General features: G+C 44.3%; 1 protein-coding gene across 1 annotated transcript in view; it reads left to right on the forward strand.

The window, feature by feature from the left end:
- HAO1 (hydroxyacid oxidase 1) overlaps positions 1-25,727 on the forward strand; it is a 49,967-nt gene that overhangs the window by 11,268 nt on the left and 12,972 nt on the right. Inside the window, exons 3-5 of the mRNA XM_030558023.1 lie at positions 968-1,119; positions 19,328-19,583; positions 24,383-24,558. Of these exons, the coding sequence (XP_030413883.1) occupies positions 968-1,119; positions 19,328-19,583; positions 24,383-24,558 (584 nt within the window). The remainder of the gene's footprint in view (positions 1-967; positions 1,120-19,327; positions 19,584-24,382; positions 24,559-25,727) is intronic.

Here is a 25,727-nt window from a genome sequence, read left to right on the forward strand (position 1 = left end):
TGAGCTGAGCAATAATAACTTTTCTTGCTATCTGACAGTGACAGACACCCATTTCTGCTCTGGGATGGAGACTCTCATATAACTGTTTTGCATCTGTTGGCTGTTTTTTTTAATACTGTGTCAACTGATAATGTTCTGAGGCAGTGGATTCTCAACCAGGGGTACACGTACCCCTGGGGGTACACAGAGGTCCTCCAGGGAGCACCTCAGTTCATCTAGATATTTGCCTAGTTTTGCAATAGGCTACATAAAAAGCACTAGTGAAGTCAGCACAAACTAAAATTTCATACAGACAATGACTTGTTTATGCTGCTCTATATGCTATACACCGAAATATAAGGACAATATTTATATTCCAACTGATTTATGTTATAATTATTATGGTAAAAATGAGAAACTCAGCAATTTTTCAGTAATAGTGTGGCTGGGACACTTTTGCAATTTTATGTCTGGTTTTGTAAGCAAGTAGTTTTCAGGTGAGGCAAAACTTGGGGGTGCTCAAGACAAATCAGACTCCTGAAAGGAGGACAGTCTTCTGGAAAGGTTGAGAGCCCCTGTTCTAATGCTCTTCACCTCTTTCTCCCTTTATTGATTCCTTTCCCACCTTGCTTGGTACATTTCATCAGCTTCACAGAAGCTTGGGATAGTAAATTAAATTTAAAGAACGGGGAGTCCTTGTGGCACCTTAGAGACTAAAAAATTTATTTGAGCATAAGCTTTTGTGGGCTAAAACCCACTTCATCAGATACATGCAGTGGAAGATACAGTAGGAAGATATACACACAATTAAAGCTGTGTTCCTTCCTAACTTTTAACTACCTCTGCCTACCTTTCAAATAGCTCTCAGGGCTTCCTTCTCTTCTCGACCTTTCCTGACGATTGGCCCGATGAAAGGAAACCTGATCTCATTTCTTGTGAGCTGTGAATAATATAGTTCATCTTTTCTCCCACCTCCCCTTTCTCTCAGATTGAGGCTGTACCCACGGATGCTCAGGGATGTGTCTGTCATGGACCTGTCAACCTCTGTCTTGGGGCAGAAAATCAGCATGCCAATATGTGTCGGAGCAACTGCCATGCAGCGCATGGCTCACGCGGATGGAGAAACAGCTACCGCCAGAGGTAAACCACCACAGCAGAGAAACCCCTCTAGCAAATAAAAGAGATGAATGGAATGAGACTGAGCATGCAGCTCATGAATCTTTGCTCTGTTTCTGGCTAATGATTCTTTTCTACAGATGGCTTTTAGTTGTTGCTGTCAAGTTTTTTGTTTTTTTTTTGTTCTCTCTCCGTGTACATCAGTGATGAGAAATCCAACCTACGGTGGGGAAGGTTTCAGCAACTGAGGCAGAGGGCCCAAGTTAATAACCATTTCATAATCCCTGTTTAAAAACAGCTATGCATAATTGACATAGAAAAGCTGTGAGAGCGTTTTGAAACCACTGATCGTTAAGCCCATGTACAAGCAAATAATAGCCTCCGCTTGTTCGAGTTGTATGCACACCTAATCCCCTGCTAGTCTAAGTGGTGTAACTGATCCTTGGTCTGGGTCAGGGAGAGATGGGGTAGGGACAGCAAATATTTCTCTGTCCCCAAGAGAATGACATTTTTCAAAGAATATAGGTGCCCTACATATTCTGTTGTGGATGGGTCGAACTGGGACACTGTGTGTGATCAGCGTATCTTCCACCATAGTCTCTTTCAGCCAAGTAAGTTCTGCTTACTGGTTTGCTATTCCTAAGGGATTCACCACAGTTATGCCCATATGGTGGGGGGTCCCCTCTCTGTGGAGTTAGAAGCTCCCACCTCTTGCCTTGGGATGGAGACCCCTACATCAGTCTTTGGGGAGACAGGAATTCACCCATAATTACTCCATCACTGTGGTCAGTAACAACCTATCATCAGCAAACAGCCCAAGTGTTGCTCCAGCATCACTCCCCAAGTCGCCAATCGGGGCACCTCTTTCCTTTGGGCTGAAGCTGATTCTCTGTGCAGTGCAACCTCATTGTGGACAGACAGACCAGCTGCTCCCTTGGCCTGTCCCCTGTCCCAAGCTCTGTGTCCCTACAACAGCAGCAGGCATCCATCTGCAATGACCCTCCACTGTTCCTTCCATAGTAACTTTCTCAAGGTTATTTCCATCTTCTAATGTGACCAAACTACATCCAGTTGCATCTGTTGATTTCCAACATCAGGGCCTGTTTCTCTACAATAGTATCTCTAACACAGGCATTCGTCTTTTTTTTTCCATCCAGGAGATATGCAAGAGTCTTTGCCAGCACCACATTTCAAAAGCTTCAGTTTTCTTCTTGTCAGCAGCATTAACTTCCCAGGACTCACATCCATAAATCGCTAGAGAAAAAATTAGGCTTTTCACCAGTTGCACCTTTGTACATTCCAAGATACACATTTTTTCCACACTTTCTTAAAGGAGGCTATAGCTGAGCAAGCCGTCCCTAGCCTTCTGATTTCTTCAGAGCAGCCTCCTTGGTTGGTGTGCCTGATCCCAGATAATTGATTTCATCTACTGCTTCTACAGCTTGTCCGTTAATTGTGGTGTCCATTGGCATCCTGTTTTGTTTGTTATGTCAATGTACATGCATTTTGTTTTCATTGCATTCAGGAACAGTCTATATTCCTCTCAAACTGTTTTTGCAGACTTGTTGCATTGCATCTGTGTTGTATCAAAGAGTATCCACCAGCATATCTGAAGTTGATTAAGAGGTGTTCCCCAGTGAAGATCCCAGCTCCTTCCACTTTGTCAAAACCTTCCAAGGCTTGTCTCATAATAAATTCTGTTTATATATTAGAGGCTTGAATACAATATACACCCTTGTCTCACATCCCTCCCAGTGGAAATCCACTCACTGTCACCGATTGCTGTTTGCACTGTGGAATGTTGTTCATGGTAGAGACTTGCAATGAGTTCAGTGGTAGGCTTTGAAATCCATAGATCTGCCAGTACCCTCCAAAGGGAGTCGTGTTGGATGGAGTCAGATGCTTTTGAGTAGTCCATGAAGCACATGATCAAGGGATGATTGTAGCCATTGCATTTTTCAATGGTGTGACGGATATTCGCTATTCAGTCGCATGTGCCTTGACTCTCTCTGAAACCAGTTTGTTGTGGTAGAACTTCTGCTTTTATCCATTTTGTGTGACCCTGAATAATATAAACCAGAACTTTGCTCACGTGTGATATCAGGGAGATGGTATGCTAGTTATTACACTCTGTATGTCTCCTGGTTTAGTAAGAGCAGAAAAACATTTTTTGTCTGGTCTTCTATGCTTTCTTTCACATATAGTGCCACTCCACCTGCTTTGTCATTCCTATATATCTTGTACCCTGGTATTATCATGTCTCATTGATTATTCTCATTCCACCAAGCTTCTGGGATGCCTATTATATAAATATCCTCATGCCAGGGACTGTAGTTCACCTATCTTAGTATATAGACTTCATAATAGTACGCACCGCTTCAGCTTACAGCCTGGATGGATCTGGCGCCATACTCTCTCTTCTGTCATCCTGTATTATGGTTCTGGTGTGGGATTCAGAGTGGTGCAGTAATCTCTCCAATTGCATTTCATATGACCTTCAGTGAGGACTCTGCCATCATGATCTTTTATTATATTTGATCACAGGGAAAACCTTTGCATAAGAAGTCTGATCACTGTGAACACATTACTCTTTATATTTCTCAAATTCCATAATTCTGCCTTTACATGTTCCCTCATTTCTTGTCTAGTCAGCCTTTGAATCTGTCTGCTGGGTTGCTTATATTCTCTCCCATGTTCTTCCATCTCCAAGCCATTCTTTTTCAGTCTTGTGTCATTTTTGCACCAATTCAAACACCTTCTTAGTTAACTATGGTGTGGTCTGACTCACTTTTCAGAATCTGTGCTTTGACGGTTCCAAGTGTAATAATTTTAATTTTGTTTCAAAGGTCATTTGGGTTGTGTTCTCTTTCACCTGATGACCCTGCCTTAAACCCATTCTGGACAGAAGTTATATAATTTTTGTTGATTCTGGACAAGTCCAAGTGCAGTGGACCTGTTGAACATCATATCTTTTTAAGTTTTAATTTTATTTTTGAAGCTAACAGCTGATGGTCTGACCCACAATCTGCACTCAGGACAGTCTTTGTCCAATGGACACTCGATCTCTGGTATTGCTACATCATTACATAGTTGATTTGGTTTTTTGGCATACACTCCCATATGTAAATATCTAGATTGTTGGGTGAAGATGGTGTTTGTAATGACCAAGTGAGCATAGGAACAAAATTCAGCTAAACACTTTCATCTTTCATTTTGTGAACCCAGACTGTTTCCCGCCATGACTATTTTAGGAAATCTTACAGCTCCAACTTTAGTATTCAAGTCCCTAATTACAGCAGTGATATCTTTAGGTTGTGTTTTAGTGAGTGTCTCTTCAAGTTCACAGAACTCATCAATCATATTGTCATCAGCTGCAGTTGAATAAACAGGCATAAACCTATATACTCAACTTATTGGCAGGCTACTCTCAAAGGTGAATTGTAATGATTCTGTTGCTGATTGGATTTTATCCAATCACACTTGTATCCATCCATTGTCATGAAATGACCCCTACCCTTCCAATGCAGCTCTGAGATTCCATATATTTTTGTCTTACATCTTTCCATTTCTTTGGTCACAGTAGTGAGCTTCCCTTCATACAGACTCCTCACATTCCACGTTACTACTCTGAGGATTCATTTATGAAGGTTCAAGTCATTCTTTTCCTTGGTGCAAGGATTTGGTACAACATCATCGTAACCACAGCTTGTATTGATGGCTGGAGCCTTTTCTCCAGTATAATTTACCACACCTTCTGGCCTGGGGAGCCACACATGGATTACTTTGCCTTTGTTCTGCTCTTATAATTCTCATGGGTGAAAGTACAGAGGGTGGTTTCCCACTGCTTTCTCTCCGGTTTGTGGCTGCCATTGGTTAAATCATGATTTACGTTTTCTGCCTTCTGATGACATTTCCTCCATCGAGGGTTCTACTACCTTCCTCAAGTGCTCCTCTATCTGAAGGCTTTGGCACTTGTTGAGGTTTGCCAAGTCACTCAATGCACACAGCATTGCAGGTGGTACCATCTACTGTCATTACAATAGCAGGCTACAAAGCCTGACCTGACCTACAGGAGGTAGGCATGGGATTTTCAGCCACCTGCCTAGCCAACTGGGGCTTTGGGCACAGAAGGCTGGCCCTTCCCACTGTTGATATGTGGAGAAGAGAACTCCACACCAGCATAGAAAACTCAGTTCCTGGTGGGTTTACACTGATGTAATTGAGAGTAGAATTTGGGCCTGGTTTTCAGTCTCAACTAGATGTGTCAGCAGTAGTTTGTGGCTAGACTGTTACATGTATGGGAACAAGGCTAAAATATTCTCTAGTACATTTTAAGGATGATGGGGATGAACTTATCAGTTCACTGTGGCCAAGATCTCATTTTTAAATTTTTTTACTTGTATTGCCCTTCGGAACACTTTAGCTATGCACTTCCCATTACTGTCAAACGGCATTAAAACATGCATAACTCTGAAGATGTGCCTGTTGTTTCTTCCCTGCAGTCCATACACTAACACAATCCCTTCTTCTCAGAACAACTTGCTCAGCTACAACAGAATTATTTTAGAATAGGGGTCAGATCCTCAGCTGGTGCATATCAGCGCAGCTCCACTGGAGGAGCAGTCGAAGATCTATCCCATTGTTCTTAGCACTACATATTAGCAACAATTCCTTTTTTTCTGACACCAGTTCCTGAAAACGTCAGCCAGGTAAGATGAGCGTTGATGGGAAGTGAATTGCCTTATGAGCCAGTTCTTCAGGGGGTATAAATCAGCATAGTTCTGCTGAAGTCAATGGAGCTGAACCAATTTACTGGCCTATCATTTTTACTTCTCTTCCTTCCAGAAATAGGCAAGTGCTGAGGCACAGAAAGAACTGTGGCATGTTAACTGCTGTCTTTATTTTCTCTGTAAAGGAGAGAAGGGACAAATTATGAAGTGATTACATTCTTTTGTACCTAATGAATCCCATTTCAACAGCAACATGGGCCAATGTCTGCAAACTTTGGGGATCTAATGTCAGGCACTAATTTAATGTTGAGGGACTTAAATCAGAGTGGCTTTCAAAGCTACTGAGCACATGCCATCTCCATCTGGCTTCAGATGAGAACTGTGTACACCCAGCACCTTTGAAAAGCAGGTCGTTTTGATTTAGTTGCCTCTCTTTAGGTGCACAGATGTGAAAAAATTTGGCCTTTAATTTAGAAACATTCTTCTTTAAAAGAACATCTGTGGGGGCACTTGCAGCCTGATGGCGCTTCAGGGTAACAATGGTTTGCAGGAGAGAGAAACATGGAAAAGTGCCATCAGCTTAAATACATGGCAAGGAAACAGGAGCAAATGACAGGTGTTTGCATTGTCGGTACTATGAAGTGCAGATGGTTGTATAGAATCCCCACAGAACTCCTTGAGATTCTGGCAGAATCTCACAGGGTGTCAGTCATCTGTGTATCAATTTTGCTTCTATGTTTCACCCTTTTCTCTAACCCTTTCTCTGGTTTTCTTTTGTAAAGTTACTGGGACAAAGACTATGACTTTCGAGGTGTCTGCACATCATCACATGCTTTTTGGAATCAACTGTAATATAAATAATGCTTTATAGATTCAGAGATTTTAAGGCCAGAAAGGAACATTCTGATCATCTAGTCTGACGTCTTGTATAAAACAGGCCAAAGAACATCACCCATGAAGATCTGCCCAAACCTATAACTTCTGCTTGGGCCATAGCATGTCTTTTAGAAAGACACCTGGTCTTGACTTGAACTCTAAGTGATGGGGAATCCAGCACATCCCTGGTGTGCCCGATTTCTAGTCTGAATGTCTCTCGCTTCAGGTTCCAACCGTTGAATCTTGCTATGCCTTCGTTTGCTAGACTAAAAAGCCCTCCAATGCCAGAAGTCTCTTCACCATATAGGTACTTACAGAGCTGGAGCAAATCACCTCTTAACCTGCTCTTCAGTAAATTATATGGATTGAGCTAATTTAGTCTCCCAATATAAGATATGTTTTCCAGGCGCCTAGTCATTCTAGTTATCACTCATGATACCTTGAGCTGGGTTAATGATTCATAATAGATAATTAATTCAAGGCATTTTGCATCTCTTTTGTTTGTTGGGAACTGGCTCTAAATTGGTCACAATTTCCTAAGAAGGGCATAGTTCACCAGACCAATGGTCCATCTAGCCCGATATTCTGTCTTCTGATAGTGGCCAATAGCAGATGTTTCAGAGGGAATGAAAAGGACTAGCAACCATTGAGTGTGAGCCATCCCCTATTATTTACTCCCAGCTTCTGGCAAACAGAGGCTAAGGACACTCGGAGCATGAGGTTGCATCCCTGCCCATCTTGGCTAATAGCCATTAATGGAACTATCCTCCATCAACGTATCTAGTTCTTTTTTTGAACCCTGTTATAGTTTTGGCCTTCACAATATCCCCAGGCAATTTCCTCAGTTTTGTTATTCAAAATTATCCTCCCACACATTCTATGAATATTTTTTTGGCTGATAGCTTGCTTGCAAACAGCTTACGAGGGGAGTATTTGAAATTCAGCATTTAAGTTGTTTTCATTTTACATGCCAGTGGTACAGTTTCTGTTCCCTGATTGGAGGAGCATAATCTTCAGAATCAGGTTTCTAGTGTTTGATTGTGAATTCAGTGTTTACTTGGCCCATATGTTCTGCAATAGCCACTGACAATTAGCTGCTTCTGGGATCATTCTTCTTGGTAAAGTCCTTTGTTAGAATACTTGCATGCAGAAGGGTGTGTGAAAGCAGTCAGTACAACAATTCACGACAAATAAGTGCATAAAAATGCCAACACAGATTAATGGATTGTCTCCCTGGTATTACACCACCTCTACTGGCGGTCATGGGTCTGTTAATGTACAACTACAAGAATCCATGCCTTCATCTGTAGGATTTCAGGAGCCTTTGCTTCACCATAACGGTGCCTCCTGCTCAAGGAGTTTAACCCTTTGAGTACATATTAACATTTCACATTTATATTGCGGTCCTGCCAAGGAGTTGGCCAAGCTGGGGCCTCATTGTACAAACAGATAGTAAATGATGATCTCTGCCCACAAAGAGCTTACAGTCTACAAGGCTGTAATATAGAGCTAAAGTCCTGGGGCATTAACCAGTATTCAGTGTCCAGCTTGGGAGCTACTTCTTACTCTGGGCTGTTTGTCTCTAGCTCAGCCTAACCCTATGGAATTACAGAGAGCACCCAGTGTGCATCTCGGAGGCCAGGCAATAACTGTACATGAAAGAGGACCAGTCAGTACCTTTAAATTGTTGTAATGTAAAAATAATGAACGAGGCTATAAAATCTGGGATAACAAGATAAGACCAGCACTGTCTGGGAAAGGTGCATACATAAACTCTATTTTGAGCTACATCTCCCATGCTAGAAGCAGACAAATGCCAGTGTTTGTTCCTTATTAAGGGGCAACTTTGAGTCTGGCTCTATTCCTATTGGAGGATTGAGTTCTCCATGAAAAACGTGGTTTGAGGCACTGCACACGGGGTCTTCCAGGGTGAACTGCAACGCAGCTCAGCACAGTGTTCAAGGACTCGATCGATCGTAGCCCTCTGATGAAGACTAGCCTTCATCGCTCGTTAGCCTTCACCCTGAATCGGAAACTCTGTAAGAGCAAGTTGCTTTCATGAAGATTTATACCATGTTTAAAGATGCATTGTTTCCATCCTGGGATATTTATTAGCTAGTTAATGGTTTCTGAGATCTCTCTATAGTTATACAGATATGCTCCACATGATGGAGCTCTAATACCTTTAATAGATAGGAGCAATTAGCAACCAGGGCTTCCCACACTGTCAGTTTTCTTAGAAATGGCTGGTCAGCTGATATTTTTGGCCTCTGTTACAATAATAGGACATTGCTGAGGAAACTGAGACCCATAATGCTTTTAAATGCAACCATGGTAACTCCGTGTTATGGCTGAGATTTAAAATGCACAAAATTCAGGACATTCCATAATTGATTACCACAGAAACCAGGACCTACTCGCTTTCAAGGCATACATTAACTGGCATATACAGTACAGCGATACAAACTACTATCCGCAAGGGTTGAGTTGTGGTTGCGGCAGTCTGATATACCTTCATTTTAGAATGTCCTGGGTTTGGTGCACCTAAAATTTCGAGCTTAACAGATGATCTGACATTTAACTGTCTTGAGTTTTAAATAAGAAAAGGAAAAAGTATGAAACTTGCTGCATTAAGTGCTTTGAGATCCAGTGAAGACAATGCTATATAAAAGCTAGTTATTAGCAGATTGTGTGCTCAAATAAGCCTCTACCCCTGTGGATGCCTGAGTGGTATCCCTTCCAACTACAGAAACACGCAAAAGAGATTGCCAGTTGGTGTAAATCCACATGACTTCGATGGAGCTACGGTGATTTACACCAGGTGAGGACCTGGGCTAGTCTCTTGGAAAATACAACACTCTGTAATCTTGCATTCCCTGTAAGATATACAGAAAAAATAGATTTCATATTCCTCTCCTATTGTGAGAACGTACTCTTTCCAGCAGGAGAATGGCTGTCGTGAGGGGTCTCAGGAACTACCCACCTGCATGGGGCTCTCCGCCGGAAGAAGGATGCCCTTTAGTTCCTTGGAGAAGTGTTGCCTGGGAACTAAGTATGCCCTGATTTAATCTCAGTGAGGAATGGGGGAGGGATGGTGGTCAGGTTGCAAGCACAGTAAGTCCAGCTTTGAGATATAGCAACTCTGCTAATTAATACATCTACTTGGGGTAGCTGGCCACCATTCAGCAGGCACACCATCATAGGGGATTGGACTCCAAGAGACAGCACGATGCTGACTTTTCCAACACAATGGGTTGTATGGTTTGTAGAATGAGCAGTCTTTCCCCACCTCTTTGTTTTTCAAAAGCATGTTCAGTGTGTCTGATTTTCTCAGAGCATCAGCCCGAGATGGGGAATAAGTCATCTCCCAGTGATTCTGACTACTGCTAGATAATGAACTGCTCCTCACCCCACTGGCTCAGCTGGACAGGCATGTGAGGTGGGGCCGAGCCAAGGTTCTAGCCATGCTCAGCTCTTTCCGCCCACCTGCATGAGGTTTGTTGAGCCAATCATGCAACATTTCTTTTTCTCACTCTGCATCTGCAACACGAATATGGGAATGCTGTGCACAGACGGTGAGTTGCTTATACCTACTTAGGCTCCTGGGGCGGGGGGGAGGGTCACTTACGGCCAGGCCATAATCTGGCACTTAAAAACCAAACCAGCCAGAAATCAAGGTCAAAGTTTTCCCCCTGCACTATCCTATTTCGTAGGGAAGGAGGGGAGGTGTATTCCTTAAGCATCTGTAGGGAGAACAGATCTTACACTGTTTTTGTGTGTGACTTCTCTTATGTACTTCCAGTCTACTGCAACTGGCAGATCTGGGTGCCGCATTCCCCTTTAGGTCATTGGCTTCTCAGCTGTACTTCTGGAAAATCTCAATGGAGTCATTTCATTTGTTTAACAAACAATGTCAACACTGGCAAAAATGGCTGGTCTGAGCTAATCAGAGCTCCTGCAGCAAACAGAATCATGGGAGAGGCTGACACAGCCCGTGGCCTTCACGGTGCACATTTGTGGAAATGCTCCGGAATGATAGCCCTGAATTTTTTAGATCAACTGAAACCATTTTGTACTTCGTCATTGCATATTTTCCCCACTCCATAATGACTTCCTGCACAGATGACAAAATTCATTTCGTCAACGTAATTATTTTAGGCACAGCTGGCACAGAGTGTTTTGTTGAGCAACTCATTGCAGGGACTTTCTTGGCCAACTGTGTTTCATCAAGCAAATAACTTTAGGCACTTCAAACAATTTTCTTTCTTAGAAAAAACAACTTGGAAAACATGGTTGTTTCTCTCAGAAAATTACTGCCAAGTTCTAAGGGCATTATGTTGAACCAACATGATGCATTATCCTGTTACCTAGAGATGATATAGTTAGTGATGGATTTGGGTCAGACTGGCAATTCAGGTTGCCCTTTCCAAAGGGTCCCCCAAGACCAGAAATGATGGGAGAATCTCCCTGCGAGAAATGAAGAAAATTTAGTCACCATCCCAAGAAACATACAAGGCAATGAACAACTCGAGTCCCAATATGTGAACCAAACTCCAGGGAACCTTAAACCCCAGGGGGTCTGAACCTAGAGGTCCTGATCAACCTATCTTGCCCATCTAGCTAAATGGGAGTGGGATCCCAGCTAGATTCTGTCTAGGTGAGAGGAGGAAACTCTGAAGGTGGGCTGCTAGTATGGAAAAAGTTAAGAAATGCTGTGTTACCTCTCGCCACCTCCTTGGTGGGGTTTTGGCCCTGCTTCTTGGTTGATCTGGACTCATTAAACTTTAATCTGTCCCTTTATCCCATTTTTAAAATAGAATTCCACAGCAGAATCACAATTGATTATTATTTATCAGTTATGTCATGGTAGTGTCCTGAGGCCTCTCACTGGCCTCAAGTGGATCGGAGCCCCTTTGTGTTAGGCACAAACATAAAGGGCTCTGCCCTACAGAATTTACAGTCTGAAATGTACAATCTGAACCTGAAATGACCTTGATGCATGCCTAACTTTTGGCAATTTTAGTAGCCCCTTTGCCTTTAATGGGAGTAATCAACATGTATCTAGTTAAGGACGTGTGTCAACCAGAGTAGGATCGAGGCCTAAAAGACAAGAGGTAAAAGGTAAATGAAAAACAAGAGTGAGTGGACAGGCTAGGAGAATTAATCTGATGTGTTAGCTCTGTCCAAAGGTCTCTTGCTAATACAAGACTGTCCAAAGTGGGTGTCAAGTATCAGAGGGGTAGCCGTATTAGTCTGGATCTGTAAAAGCAGCAAAGAGTCCTGTGACACCTTATAGACTAACAGAGGTTTTGGAGCATGAGCTTTTGTGAGTGAATACCCACTTTGTCGGATGCATGTGGGTGTGGATCCAGGAGTCGTTTGCATAACTAAGCAAATAAAAGCACATTCTGAAATGTAAGGATAAAATATGGTTGTTGTAGTTGCTAATTTCTTCTATCGTAACACTGTTGCTAAAATAAAATACTAGAATGGGGTGCATATTTCCAGCAACAGCTAGATTATCAAACCTGACGGGATCATTGCAACCATCTGGTCTGGCTAGTTGACACAGGCCAATATGCATGTGCGATGGGGTGTACAAGACCCACAATGGGGAGGTAAAGGTTAAAGAGCAGCTCTGGTCCCAGAAAACCCCTGCTGGCCATGCTCACAGTGCAGGCAGCTCAGCTCAGTCAGGGTAGATGGAGCAGGGGTGCCATTGTGTAGTACAGGATCCTACTGAGAAGCTGCAAAGGCCCCATGTGGTTGGGCCCAGGCCTCACTGCCAAGGTGCCCCAGGCCTTTAATGATGATGAGACATGACTGAGAGAGGAAGGCCCTTTGGAGCACAGAGAGGGAGTACTCCAGGAGGGACTCGGAGGCGAACCAGGGACATCAACAGAGGAACCGAAGCTGGAGTAGGAAGTGGCTTGGGAAGCAGACATAAGGGCACCCCACCTCCTTGGCCTCATATTTCAAATTATTGTTTCATTGGGTCATGGGCTGGAACTAGTGGAGCAGGGAGGGCCCAAGTTCCCCTACCCATGGCTGTTGACTCCAGCTGTTGACTCCATCCACCAGGCGAGACAGCCCAAAGTATCACCTCTAGGCAACATTCCCGTGTGCAGACACCAAACTCCTCCCTTCCCCCAACATTGGTGAAGAATGCAGGCAATGCCTAGGTCTTGCTAAAAGGACCCCTGGAATACTGACTGGACAACCCTCTGGAGGCCATGGGTACAAAAAAGCTTCTGAAATGGATGCTAGAGAACCAGCAACAGCTGGTGGCCCGGCAACAGCAAGGGTACATACTGCAACAGATTGCAGTCCAGCAGCCCAACGGTTAATTCGGTAGCTGGTGGCCAAGCACCAGGCATAACAGGAATGTCTGATTCAGCCGGTAATGATGTTACTGCAGCCTCAGGGAGCATTCAACTCCACAGTGCTTGGACACTTAGGATATGTCCTTCCTGTCATTCTGACCATCTGGCTTACAAAAATGGGCCCCGGAGATGACCTTGAAGCCTTCCTGGTCACCTTTGAGTGGGTGGTCACTGTGGTGCATTAGCTACCAGAACATTAGACTGTCTTGATAGCCCCATACTTGACCAGCCCTATGCAAGTGACCTATTGGGACTAGATCCAACTGAAGCATTAGACTATGCCAAAGTAAAAGTGGACATACTTGACTACTAAGATATCAACCCTGAGATGTTCTACCAGAGGTTTCTCAGAGAGCTACCCAACTGGAACCTGTCCCTGGATGGTGGCCCAATGCCTGAAGGAAAAGTGTTGGCAGTGGTTGGAGAAATGGACCAGAGTATGGGTGGCACAGGCTGTAGTGTTAAAGCAGTTTTCCCAAATTCTCCCAGCCACTGGGAAGGAGTGGGTGAAGTACCACAGACCATTGACTCTGGAGGAAGCCATGACCCTGATGGAAAATGACACAGCAGCTGAAGGCCTGGCCTCCCTGACCCTTAGCTCTGGGGCCCTCAGTACTTTTTGCCATACAGGGGTCCCCTAAGCCTCCACTGGATTCCTGCCCTTTGAACTTCTATATGGGAGACAGCCCAGAGGATTTTGGTCCCCCTCTGGAAAGCCTGGGAAGAGCAGGAGTCTCGGGTCACAGCCCAGTGCCATATTTGCTTCAACTACACAAAAGGCTGAAGACACTAGGTGTTTTTGCTGAGGAAAACCTGTTGAAAGCCCAGCAAACACAGGAACTTGCCTATAACCAGCAAGCCCGGCTGCGAACTTTGGAACCAGGCTGTAGGATGTTGTTACTACTCCCGACCTCCGAGCCTAAACTATTGGCACAATGGCAGGGCCCATCTGAAGTGGAGAAGAGGTAGGTCCGGTTGGCTAGGAGATCGATCAGCCCAGGAGATGGAAGGAAAGGCTGATTTACTATATCAGTCTTCTGAAGGCCTGGAAGGGTCAGGAAGGCTTTCTGACAGTCCTGTGTTTCCCGGAACCCAAGTGGCACTTCAAGCTGCACCATCACTAGACCCAACAGCTGTGCCAGTGGGGTTGGAGCGGAGCCTGGCACAGCAAGCTCAGGTCTTCCTCGCAGTATTCTCGGCCCTGCCAGGAAGGGTGCACCTAATCCACCACCACATTGTGATGACCCCTGGACAGAAGGTACATGAGAATCATTGATCACTGCCAAAGAATATGTGGGCAATGGTTTGAGAGGAGCTTCAAGCTATGCTGACTCTAACAGTTGTCGAGGAGTCCTGCAGGGAATGGAGGATTCCCATCGTACTAGTGCCAAAAAACAGTGGCAAAACCTGATTCTGTATAGACTTCAGAAAGGTCAATATGATATCATGCTTTGATGCCTACCCAGTGCCCCAGATGGATGAGCTATTAAAGGGAGCACCAAGTACATCTCCATGCTGGACTTAACAAAGGGTTATTGGCAAATCCTGCTGATGAGGGCATCCTGGGAGAAGATAACCTTCCCAACACCACTTGGCCTCTATCAATTCATGATGATGCCCTTCGGCCTGCATGGCGAGGCTACAATCTTTCAGCGACTAATGGGCTAGGTGCTGTGACCACACAACCAATACGTGGCTGCCTATGTTGATGACATAGTCATTTACAGTAGCAGAAGGAAGGCCCATCTGCATCACATCACAGCGGTCGTCCAAGCTCTCGAGAATGCAGGGCTTACCACAAACCTGGACAAGTGCTGCCTGGGGCAGAGAGAAGTGACATACCTTGGGTACGCAGTGAGGCGGGGCTGACTACACCTCCTTTTGGATAAAGTTCAGGCACTAAGTGACTGCCCAGCCCTTAAAAACAAAAAGGAGATTCGGTGTTTCATCAGCCTGATTGGCTATTATAGAAGTTTTGTGACTAGCTTTGCCACAATAACAACCCCTCTTATAAACCTCGTAAAGAGGACCCCACCCAGGAAGGTGCAATGGATGGAGCCATGTGACAGAGCCTTCTAGACTTTGAAGGACCAGCTAATCCAGGGGCCAGTTCTCTTTTACCCTGATTTTTCCCAAGCCATTTATCCTACAGACAGATGCATCAGAGGTGGGCCTCGGTGCCATGTTGTCCCAAGAAGCAGACAGCGAAGAACGCTCGGCATTATATTTTAGTATGAAACTATTCCTCCAAGGGACAAACTCCAAGGTGCTCCACTGCCTTGGAAAGGCACAAGCAAACATTGATTTTTTTCTCTCTGGATGGGGGAGGAGAGCAGGAGAAAGATCCACTACTGGGTTCTAGCTTGAAGGGAAGGCTGTGTGATATAAGCCCCACACCGGGGTGGAAAGGGTTAAGGAGCAGCTCTGGGCCCGGAAAGCCCCACTTGGGCACCCCTACTCGGCCTGGTCACAGTGGTGGCTGAGATCCAGGCTTTTCAATCATGGAGGTACTGCCTGGTGTGGACACCAAACCCCTCCCTCAACAGCATGCTACATCGTCATTAAGATTCTGTCAGTGAAGTTATTCTCATGGCCATTCAGATCACGTTAGGCTGGCATTCATCTAACAGTCTGTTCTCCATTACCCAGACTGTAACTCCCAGGAAGGTTAATGGTGCTTATGAGGCCACATAACTTTTAAGAAGCTGATTCTTCCATTATCAGATCATTTCACTATTTGTAAACAAAAAAGGGTTAAGTATCTGAAGTTAGTTTAGATCAGCCAAAAGCATCATAGTTTTTTGGAAGGCTAAAAATATTATTTTTAAATGTTTTAAAAGGGCCAAGATATTTAACATGTAGCTCAGCTAAAATGGGAACTTCGAGTCCGAACAACTATGAATTTTTGTGTGTGGGTGTGTGTGGTTTGATACTGCAGATCCCAAATGGATGCCTGTAGTTTTGATTTTGATTTTGGATTTGGCCCATAATAATAGGCAACCTAAACAAGTGTGTCTTTGGTGACCCCCAGTGCAAGGGATGAAGAGGCAGATCTAGAGGCACACTCGGTAGCACAGTGATGGGTGGAGCTGCCTTTCTACGTCTGAATATAAAAGAGCTGGACAAACAAGCCCAGGAATAGGGGTGATTTGCACCATCTGGCTTCTCCGTTATGCACCTGATGGCATGGGTAGAATGATGATGACTGATTTTAGTCCATACCCAAAAGGGGTTAATTTTCCATATATAGTTCAGAGGAGGCTGAAATTTTATGAGAATTTGGCTCCTTTTAATCCAATTTGGCCAGATTCAACTATGAACTCAAACTGCAACCTAAATGTAATCTGGATCCAGATGTAAACACGGTCTTTCCAATTCATTTCCATACATATAGTTGAACTGAAATGTTTATTAAAAACTAGCCAAGATCTCCTCCTATTAACAGAATATATATGAATGTAATAGGATAGATTATGTTCTCATTTACTCGTTTGTGGTTAAACTTATATTACCAGGGTTGCAGGGGTTCAACTAAGGGCGTGTCTACATGGTAGGATAATGCACTTTATGGGAGGTGGGGAGTGATTTCTAAAGTACACTAATGTGTTGCATATTAATTGGCCCATGTAGACTCTGCTGTGCATTACAGGTTCCCAAGTGCACTTCACTATAGTAATGTTTCAAGCAGCATTAATTAAAGCATACTAGCAGAGTCTACATGGTCCAATTAATATGCAACATGTTAACGAGCTTGAGTAATCATACCCCTATAGAGCACATTACTCCACTGTGTAGACAAGCCCGAACTGTAAATAACTATCTAAATACATCTGAATGCAAAATATTCACATTCTCTCCCATTATTAGATTTCAGGTCTGCTATAGCTGAGTTACCAACATTTACAGGCCATGATTTTGCAAAACACTTTGGTGACTTTCTGTATCCTACTGTAAGTAATTTAGGTGCCTATCTCCCATTGATTCCAGTCGATTCTCTGCAACTTCGTTAACTCAGCCCAAGGTTATGGGCTTATTACAGAAGTGGGTGGGTGTGGCACTTCGGCCTGCAATTTGCAGAGGCTCAGCTTAGATGATCATGATGGTCCTTTCTGGTCTGTGTATTTATGAGCTTAGTCTGCTTAGGCACTGTTGATTATGCCACTATTAAACAATTAAATTTAAGCATCAGTGCAGTCCCATTCATGACAAATTAAAGTATGTACTTCAGTTCTTTGCTGGATCTGAGCCAAAGGTGTGTTCTGTCTTGAAAAGCTGATGGCTTTCTGAGAGATTCCATCATGATTTGGTTAGCACATGAGTAAAAAGATTTTTCTTTGAATGGCCAGTCACGTGAAATCAAGCTAGGATCTTAAATCAGTCTGGATTCTTTCTTACACCTTGGCTCAATTTAGACATTATGGAAGAGTTGCACAGATTTTTCTTTCCACAGATATTTTCATTAAGTTTTTTGGTAGGAATATTTGTTGACATGGTGAGTTTCAAGGTCATATTGCAGAATATTTGCTGAAAGTGAATTTCAAATAAGAGAGGATTCATACCAGACATCTAACTGTTAAAATGATTCTCATCTAATCATGTAATAGAAATGTACCAGGTTACTTAAGTGTCCAACCATATCAACTTGATTTCTGAATATTTTCAAGAAACTGCTTTGTGAACCACCTGACATTTAGACCAAGACTTATTTAGCACGTAATTTTGAGCAATGAATCCATTGGCAGAAGTCATTATATAGTTGCTGCTAATTTGTGAAAAAAATAAGAGGCAAAGTTTTTCAAATAAACAATTTGCAATTTACAATTTTCTGAGTAGGCCAGGGAGTGAAAATTCTCTATCATTTCTCTCACTAGTGGTTCTTAAACGTTTGTACTGGTGACCCCTTTCACATAGCAAGCCTCTGAGTGCAAACCACTTTATAAATTAAAAACAACTTCTTCACATATTTAACACCATTATAAATGCTGGATGCAAAGCAGGGTTGGGGTGGAGGCTGACAGCTCGCGACTCCCCATGTAATAACCTCGTGACCCCCTGAGGGGTCCTAACCCCCAGTTTGAGAAGCTCTGGTGTAAATGCAAGAGATCCATCTGTTGTTCACTTTATACACTTGTCCTTCTACTGAGTTAAGCAAAAGAAGAATATAAATAAAAACAAACGCTTAGTAGAGTCTGATGCATCATAAATGCCTATCTGATAGCTATATTTATCCTGCTTCATGGATTCTGTAATTTATGCGTCCCTCTGTCTGTGCTTCTTGGAGTAGCAAAACTTGCAAGATGGAAGACCAAAGCATGCTTGTTTCATCCATTGAAGGCTGCTGAGTGGTTGTGGGAGGGTGTAACCAATTTGTTTGAATAAACTGTTCATAAGATTCCCCTTTGAGCGATTTGTAATCCTTATTTAATCAAATGTCCTCATAAAGACCACTTTTTAGGGCCTGGAAAGTATGGAGATGAGGTTTTTAGACAGAGGACCATTTACATGAAAAATATGCATGCTGTGGTGCACCAAGAAAAAAAGCAGGCTTTATCTGATATTTTAGAGCTTTACTGTGTATTTCCCTCTGTTTTACATTGCAATAGATTGCCCTGTTAGATTGATAAAATATGATTGTGCGAGGTTAGTTAGTTTGTCAAGCACCCTGGGGTGGAATTCTCCTCTGTGCAGAGAGCTAGCACACAGCCTGGGCACCACCGACCCCTTATTTGGAGCTTTTAAATTATGCATAACTGTATGGCTAACTTTCTGCACAGGAGGGGATTTTTCACCCATAAGATATTTAAGTTCTAGGAGGAAAAAGCTCAAGAGGTGCTGTGGTCTACTAGACAGGGAACTAGATTGGGAGGCAGGAGACCTAGATTGTATTCCCAGCTCTGCCACTGACCTGCTGTTTGACCTTGGGCAAGTCACCTCTCTTTTATTTCCCATCCTTACTGTGCCCACTATTCACTGCAGGGGAAAAGATGCGTTCTTAGCCCAAGTGAGCTAATTTGGGAGACAACAGCAGTGAAGACATGGCAACTCTGCTTTTAACTTGGGTTTGCCGCTTTGAGTCCAACACCAGACTTCCCTACAGGCTTTAACTTGAGCTGCTAACCTGAACTGGAAGCAGAGCTGCCGTGTCTTCACTGCTGTTTTAACCTGGTGACTCCTGCCAAGTAGCCAGCTCTAAAGAGGTCCCACTTATGAAGAACGGGCACTAATCTAACTTCTGCTCCTCAGCTTGCAGGTCACTGGGGACAGGGATGATGCTCAGTTCCTGGGCCACCTCCACCATTGAAGAAGTTGCCCAGGCAGCTCCTGATGGCCTTCACTGGCTGCAGCTTTATATCTACAAGGACCGGGAGGTCACCAGGTCACTCGTGCAGCGTGCTGAGAGAGCAGGCTACAAAGGAATCTTTGTGACAGTGGACACGCCACTCCTTGGCAAGCGCTTTGACGATGTCCGCAACAAATTCCAGTTGCCCCCGCACCTCAGGTACTTACCAGCCTATTGCTCTGGAAAGTCCATTTTCAGCTAGAACATATGCTGCTGCAATGTTGTGTGTGGTTTTGGCTTGTTCCCTTCTGGGGGGAGGAGGAGGTTCTTCCAGATTAGGTGTGTCACATTTTCCTTTATGACTCAGGAGCTGAACAAGCTTCCTCTGTCATGCTCTCTCCTCTGCCACCTCTAGGAGTGTACTTGACACCAACACTGAGGTAAATGGTCTTGAGTGTCAATGGGAGTATTAAAAGCAGTGGGAAGGGGGGAAGGGGAACTCGAACTCATCTTGATTAAAAACAAACAAATACAAGTACATAAAAGGTTGTTACAAGGAGGAGGGAGAAAAATTGTTCTTATTAACCTCTGAGGATAGGACAAGAAGCAATGGGCTTAAATTGCAGGAAGGGCGGTTTAGGTTGGACATGAAGAAAAACTTCCTAACTGTCAGGGTGGTTAAGCACTGGAATAAATTGCCTAGGGAGGTGGTGGAATCTCCATCATTGGGGATTTTTAAGAGCAGGTTGGACAAACACCTGTCAGGGATGGTCTAGATAATACTTAGTCCTGCCTTGAGTGCAGGGGGCTGGAGTAGATGACCTCTCAAGGTCCCTTCCAGTTGTATGATTCTATGAAATCTGGATCTTGTAGTGTAATGAATTGGACTGGAGAAAGAGGATCCAGGTTCAGGAGGCACCTTGTTCAGCCTGCCACCAAGGGGTTCCACGCTGAGTCAGGATTGCTGGCTCTCAGCACATAACATGAGTCAATCAGCACACACAACGAAGATCTGTTTCCTACAACTCTTCCTGTCTGCTGCGTCACTTACTGCTAATGAAACAAGTCTTACCTGTGAGCCTCTGCGTGGTCAGACTGGGTAGAACATTTCTGAAACAGTTTTGCTCAAGCTGTAGAATTACCTTGATGACAATCTGCTTTTTCATCAAATTAACCCTGTAAAACTTTCTAAAACCAGGGGATTATTTTAAACACTGAAATAGTGTAATTCAAATGAAAAACACAAAAAGACATCCGTGTAGCTTTTTGTTTCAGAGCCATAGGTGAAATTCTCCAGTATGATGCTTTTGTCAAGTGATCTGATAGCTTTTTCTTGGCTTCAGACTTTCAACAAAGTTTCTGAGTAACAACAAGGTGCCATTGTGCACCGAAATGTGTGTAAGACAACATTCATTCAGGCGTTGATCTGCATTTCAGAGTCCAAGAAAAATAACAGTTATTGCTATAATCGGCTCCGTGGTTCTGTTTTTTCCTACCCACCCCACAAACCAAGTGCTAAAAAGCTGGATCTTACTTGGAGGGGGGAAGCAGGACGCAGACTGTTCCCTTCTCGTTTTCTTCTAATGCTACGATTAGAGCGGCACAATGAAAGCCTAAAACTGGGTGAAATTCAGCTAGTTTCAGGTACGAACAGAGAAGTGAAACCAGTCGGTTTCATGTGAAAATTGCTTGGTTCCTAGAGCTGTTCATTAAAGGAACTTCCTGCCATCACAGAATGGGCCCAGTTTCTAAAAAGGCAGAGTTGTTTGATAGATAGGGCACTGGAGTGGGCCACAGAAGAGCTTGGTGCTATTCCTGGCTTTGCCACTGGGTGACTTGGGTAAGTCTCTTGTCTAGTAAGATAATGAGCTCGGCTTAAGGACTGTGAACCCTCCTATACCCATATGCAAGGCACAGAGCTTAACAAAGCCCAATGTGATCCTCCCACCCTGTTTCGGAATGCTAAACTGTGCAATAATGTTCAGCCACTAGGTGGCACCCTGTGCAACATCCCTTACTTGGGTTAGTGTAGCTATAGGCAAGAGGGCATTGAAGGATGGTTATGAAAGACACACCTCTGGTGTATTTCTCCGTGGAAGAAGTTCTATAGTCGGCCCATATCTGGTATAAGAGTCTGACCTGCTGTTAGTAGCCCTGCAACCTACTGTGTACAAGAATTCCATGACATGCCCTTTTTCATCTTACTCAAAAAACAGTGGAACCTTCATTTGCTCAAACTTTCCAGAAATATTCACCGTCAGGCGGTGACCTGTGCAAGGAAAATTTCAGCCCCAAAGATATGCAGTGTTGTTGTAGCCATGCTGGTCCCAGGATACTACGAAGACAAGTTGGGTGAGGTGTTATCTTTTATTGGACCTATTTCTGGAGAGGGGAGGAGTTAGTCCAATGAAAAAATATTACCTCAGTCCCAATGGTAAACATTTCGGAAAGTTATGTACAACTGTAAGAAGGGGTGTTTGAATGGAATGTTAAGCAACCTTGATTGTTAACAATTGCTGCCACTCCCACTCCCATTATAATGCTAATAAAGCCTAGGTGAGCTCATCTGATGAACCAGACTATGAAGATTGCACTGGGGAAAATCCCCTTGATATCTCTCTTGCTTCAAGCTAACTCTTGAAATGTAAGTGGGTTAACTAAAGCCTGGTCTACACCTAAAACTTAGGCTATGTCTACATGTCAGACCTTACAGTGGCACAACTGTACCATTGTAAGGTATTCCTCTATGCCTATGGGGGAGAGCTGTCCCTCAGCATAATTAAACCACCCCCAATGAGCGGTGGTAGCTATGTCAGCAGAAGAGCATCTCCCGCCAACATAGCGCTGTCCACACTGGGGCTTTTGTTGGTGAAATTTATGTTGGTCGTGTGTGTGGTTTTTTTCACTGACTGACATAAATGCTAATGTAGACAAAGCCTTAGGCTGGCCTAGCTGTGTCCCTCAGAGCTGTGAGACATTTAGTGCCCGGGGCAAGATATTTAGGTTGACCGAACCCCCACTGTATAAGAAGCTAGGTTGAGGGGAGAATTCTTCCATCGACTCAGCTATTGCCTCTGACAAGTGGATTGCCTACACTGATGGAAAAACACCTTTCCGTTGAGGTAGGAAGCATCTACACTACAGTGCTACAGCGACACAGCTGCAGTATAGACATGGCCTCATTGTCTATACTACAGGGATGTAGCTACAGCTCTGCTGCTGTAGTGCTTGTAGCATACTCTTAGGGATACCTGTAGGCCAGATCCACTGGGTGAGATCCTGGCTGCATTGAAGTCAACAGGCTTCAGTGAGATCAGGATATCACTCATTGTGTTTCATGGGCTTTGGATTAGGCCCTAAAATAGCAGCTCTGGTCCAGCAGAATGAGCATTTATGTATTTTAGGTACTTACATGGGCCCCGTTACCATAGTATCTGAACTCATCACAATCTTTACTGTATTTATCCTCACAACATCCTTGTGGGAGGCAGGGCTGTGGTGTTATCCCCATTGTACAGATGGGGAACTGAGGTACAGAGAGACTTGGTGACTTGTCAAAGGTCACACAAGAAGCCTGTGGCAGAGAAGGGACTTGAATCCACTGTCCTAACCATGAGCCATCCTTCCTCTTCATAGGTTCTATTCCTGACCCTAACACCGACTTGCTATTGGACTGGGGCCTGATCTTACTTCCCTTGAAAGCAAGGGGAGTATTGCTATTGATTGCAATGATAGCATAGGTCCTTTGTGTGCAAGCTATGAGACACATGTCTGGCCATTTTTTTTTGGTTGATATTGAATACTATCCTAAATGCAAGGATATGTGCCTTTGCTAACTGTGTGTGATGGGGTGTATCAGTCCCTGAGACCCCTTGCTGGAGGCCTCTGAGTCCTACCACGCCCCATCCCAGAAAAGGAGCAGCAGAGGTGACTCCTCCAGGCTTCCTAGAGTGGCAGCATGGAAGCAGCCAATTAGAGGCTGCAGGGGTAACCAATCACAGCCCATTAGGCTACTATAAAAAGGAGCTGCTGGACAGATCAGACCAATTACTGGCTGAATCCTGGGGAGCAAGGAAGGTGCTCTTGCTGATTGCAGTGACTCAGCAAGACTTCATCCCTGAGCTAAGGGTGAAGGTACAGGTGAAGGGACCATGGGGAAGTGGCTCAGGGAACATTAGTCACAGAGTTAAAAGGGATGCAGCAGGTTGCTACTATTTATAGGGTCCGTGGCTTGGGACTTGGAGTAATGTGTGAGCCTAGCAGGTACCCCTCCACCTGCCACAGGCAGAATGCCCAAAGCCCAAAAGAAGGGGAATTTACACAGGCCCCAGGGAGCAGGCTGGAGACCCCAAAGAAGGTCAGCATTTGTGGACTTCGATAACCCCCCGGAAGGGGACTGAACTAGTGGCTTAGCTGAAGAGCTGGGGCCAGTGAGCCTTGCTACCGAGCGAAGAGTCTCCAGGAGGGAGTCTTGGGGGTACTACTCTATAACAGAGCAGAGAGTATTGACAGCTAGCCCAGAAGCGGCTGAGAGAACCGAGCCCAGAGGTAGGGCTAAAGAGACCAGCTGAGGGTACTGGGATAGGCCCTGTTGGACTGATTAAGGACTGAGCCCAGGGACAGAGCTACTGATAGAGACATAGCTAATGGCACTGTGAGAGGCCCTGTTAGGCTGTGTACCCCAGAAAGGGTTGGCTTGTGTTACACACCCACAGACGATGTGTGACTCGGCTGGAGGGCTGAGTTGCTGAAAACCTGCTTGAGAAGTTAACAGCATAACAGGGGTCACCACAAGTGATGCAGCTAGAGAGAGAGAGTGCAGGCACACACCTGTCCGATAGGAGGCCCTCACGGGAGGTGACAGGCCCCATCACACTGTGCAATATAAGCCCCAGATTTTGCCATGAGATCTGTACCAGTGAAGGGATCCGCTGGCATGGAACTTCTTGCAGGGCGAATGTGGGTTTTTAAATATTTTTTTTTCAGTTTAATTTTCTTTTGTCTCTGTGTAATGCTAGAATGAAAAATTTCAACACCGACGATTTGGCATTTTCTTCCGAGAAAGGCTACGGCGAAAATAGCGGACTGGCTGTTTATGTAGCCCAAGCCATTGATCCGTCCATCAAGTGGGAGGATATTAAATGGCTCAGAGGACTGACATCTCTGCCGATCATCGCTAAAGGAATTCTCCGAGGTTTGTAGCAGCGAAGGGTCAGCAACAGGCTCTCATGAGGCTTCCTTTATTTAACTCCAGTACTGATAGAAATAAACACTTTTATGTTGCTTTATTGGCACAGATTTTTCTGTAGGATGAATGTATAGACTTAGAATAGACATAGGGAGTGCACGATTTTCCTTTATCTTTTAAAAAATATTCTTATAACATAGGCCACCAAAACTTTAAGCAAATGCTGAAATCTCCTGGATTTTAATGGGAATTTCCATGCATGCTTCAATGATTTTCTGAATAGGGAGGAGTTGCGCAACTGGAGCTTAAACCAGCTGAAACAAACGGTTTCGTCTTCCTAACTGGGGGCTGGATTGGGAAGTGCTAACTGTCTTTCTGTGCCAACCAGTTCAATGGGAGTTGAAGGGCATTCTCTCTGCCTTTCTTTCTCATGTAAACTCTTCTACAGCATGCCTCATTGTGCTATGGGAGTCTCTCCCAATGTTATGAAGCATATGCATAGATGTATATTGCTCTCTCTTTTCCTTCTGGTCAGCAGGGGCTGGACATCATTATTTTTCCGGTTGTGGGAAGGTTAGGGCAAAGATGTGGGGTTTTGTAGTAGGCACTGAAGGCATTGTCAGAGGTCTGTGGTCATCCTGGCCAGGAAATGCTCATCGCCTTCGCTCATCGCTCATCGCCCTAGGAGAGTGCGAGCTAACAGAAATTATATCCTGCTTCTTCATCACACAATGCATAGTTTTTATGGGCTTCTGACGTCAGTGCAGTTACAGAGGTGTAACCTGGGTAATGGCAGAGAATTAGCATCAAGCCTGGCTGCCGTGCATAGTTACAGACCATCTCACCACTGCTATTAAGCATTTACATGGTATAGAATTTTGTGGACCTAATTCTGATCTCACCTGTGCTGGTGTAAAGTGGGTGCAGCTCCCTGGAAACCATTGGAATCAGACCAATGTCAGTGACGTCAGAACCAGGACCTTAGGTAGCTACTCCTCACGTTACTCTTGCAATGAGATGAAGAGGGCTGGGTTGTGTTTTTGCTCACACAGGTTTCTGACCACCATAACTCTGCTGACCTCATTGTAGTAACTCCTGATTAAGTGAGTAATTGAATCAAGCATGGAGATGTTGTGGCTAGCCCAAGGTCTCATGGCAAGCCAGTCACAGAACCA

This window comes from Gopherus evgoodei, chromosome 3, assembly GCF_007399415.2.
Source record: "Gopherus evgoodei ecotype Sinaloan lineage chromosome 3, rGopEvg1_v1.p, whole genome shotgun sequence".
NCBI lineage: Eukaryota > Metazoa > Chordata > Testudines > Testudinidae > Gopherus > Gopherus evgoodei.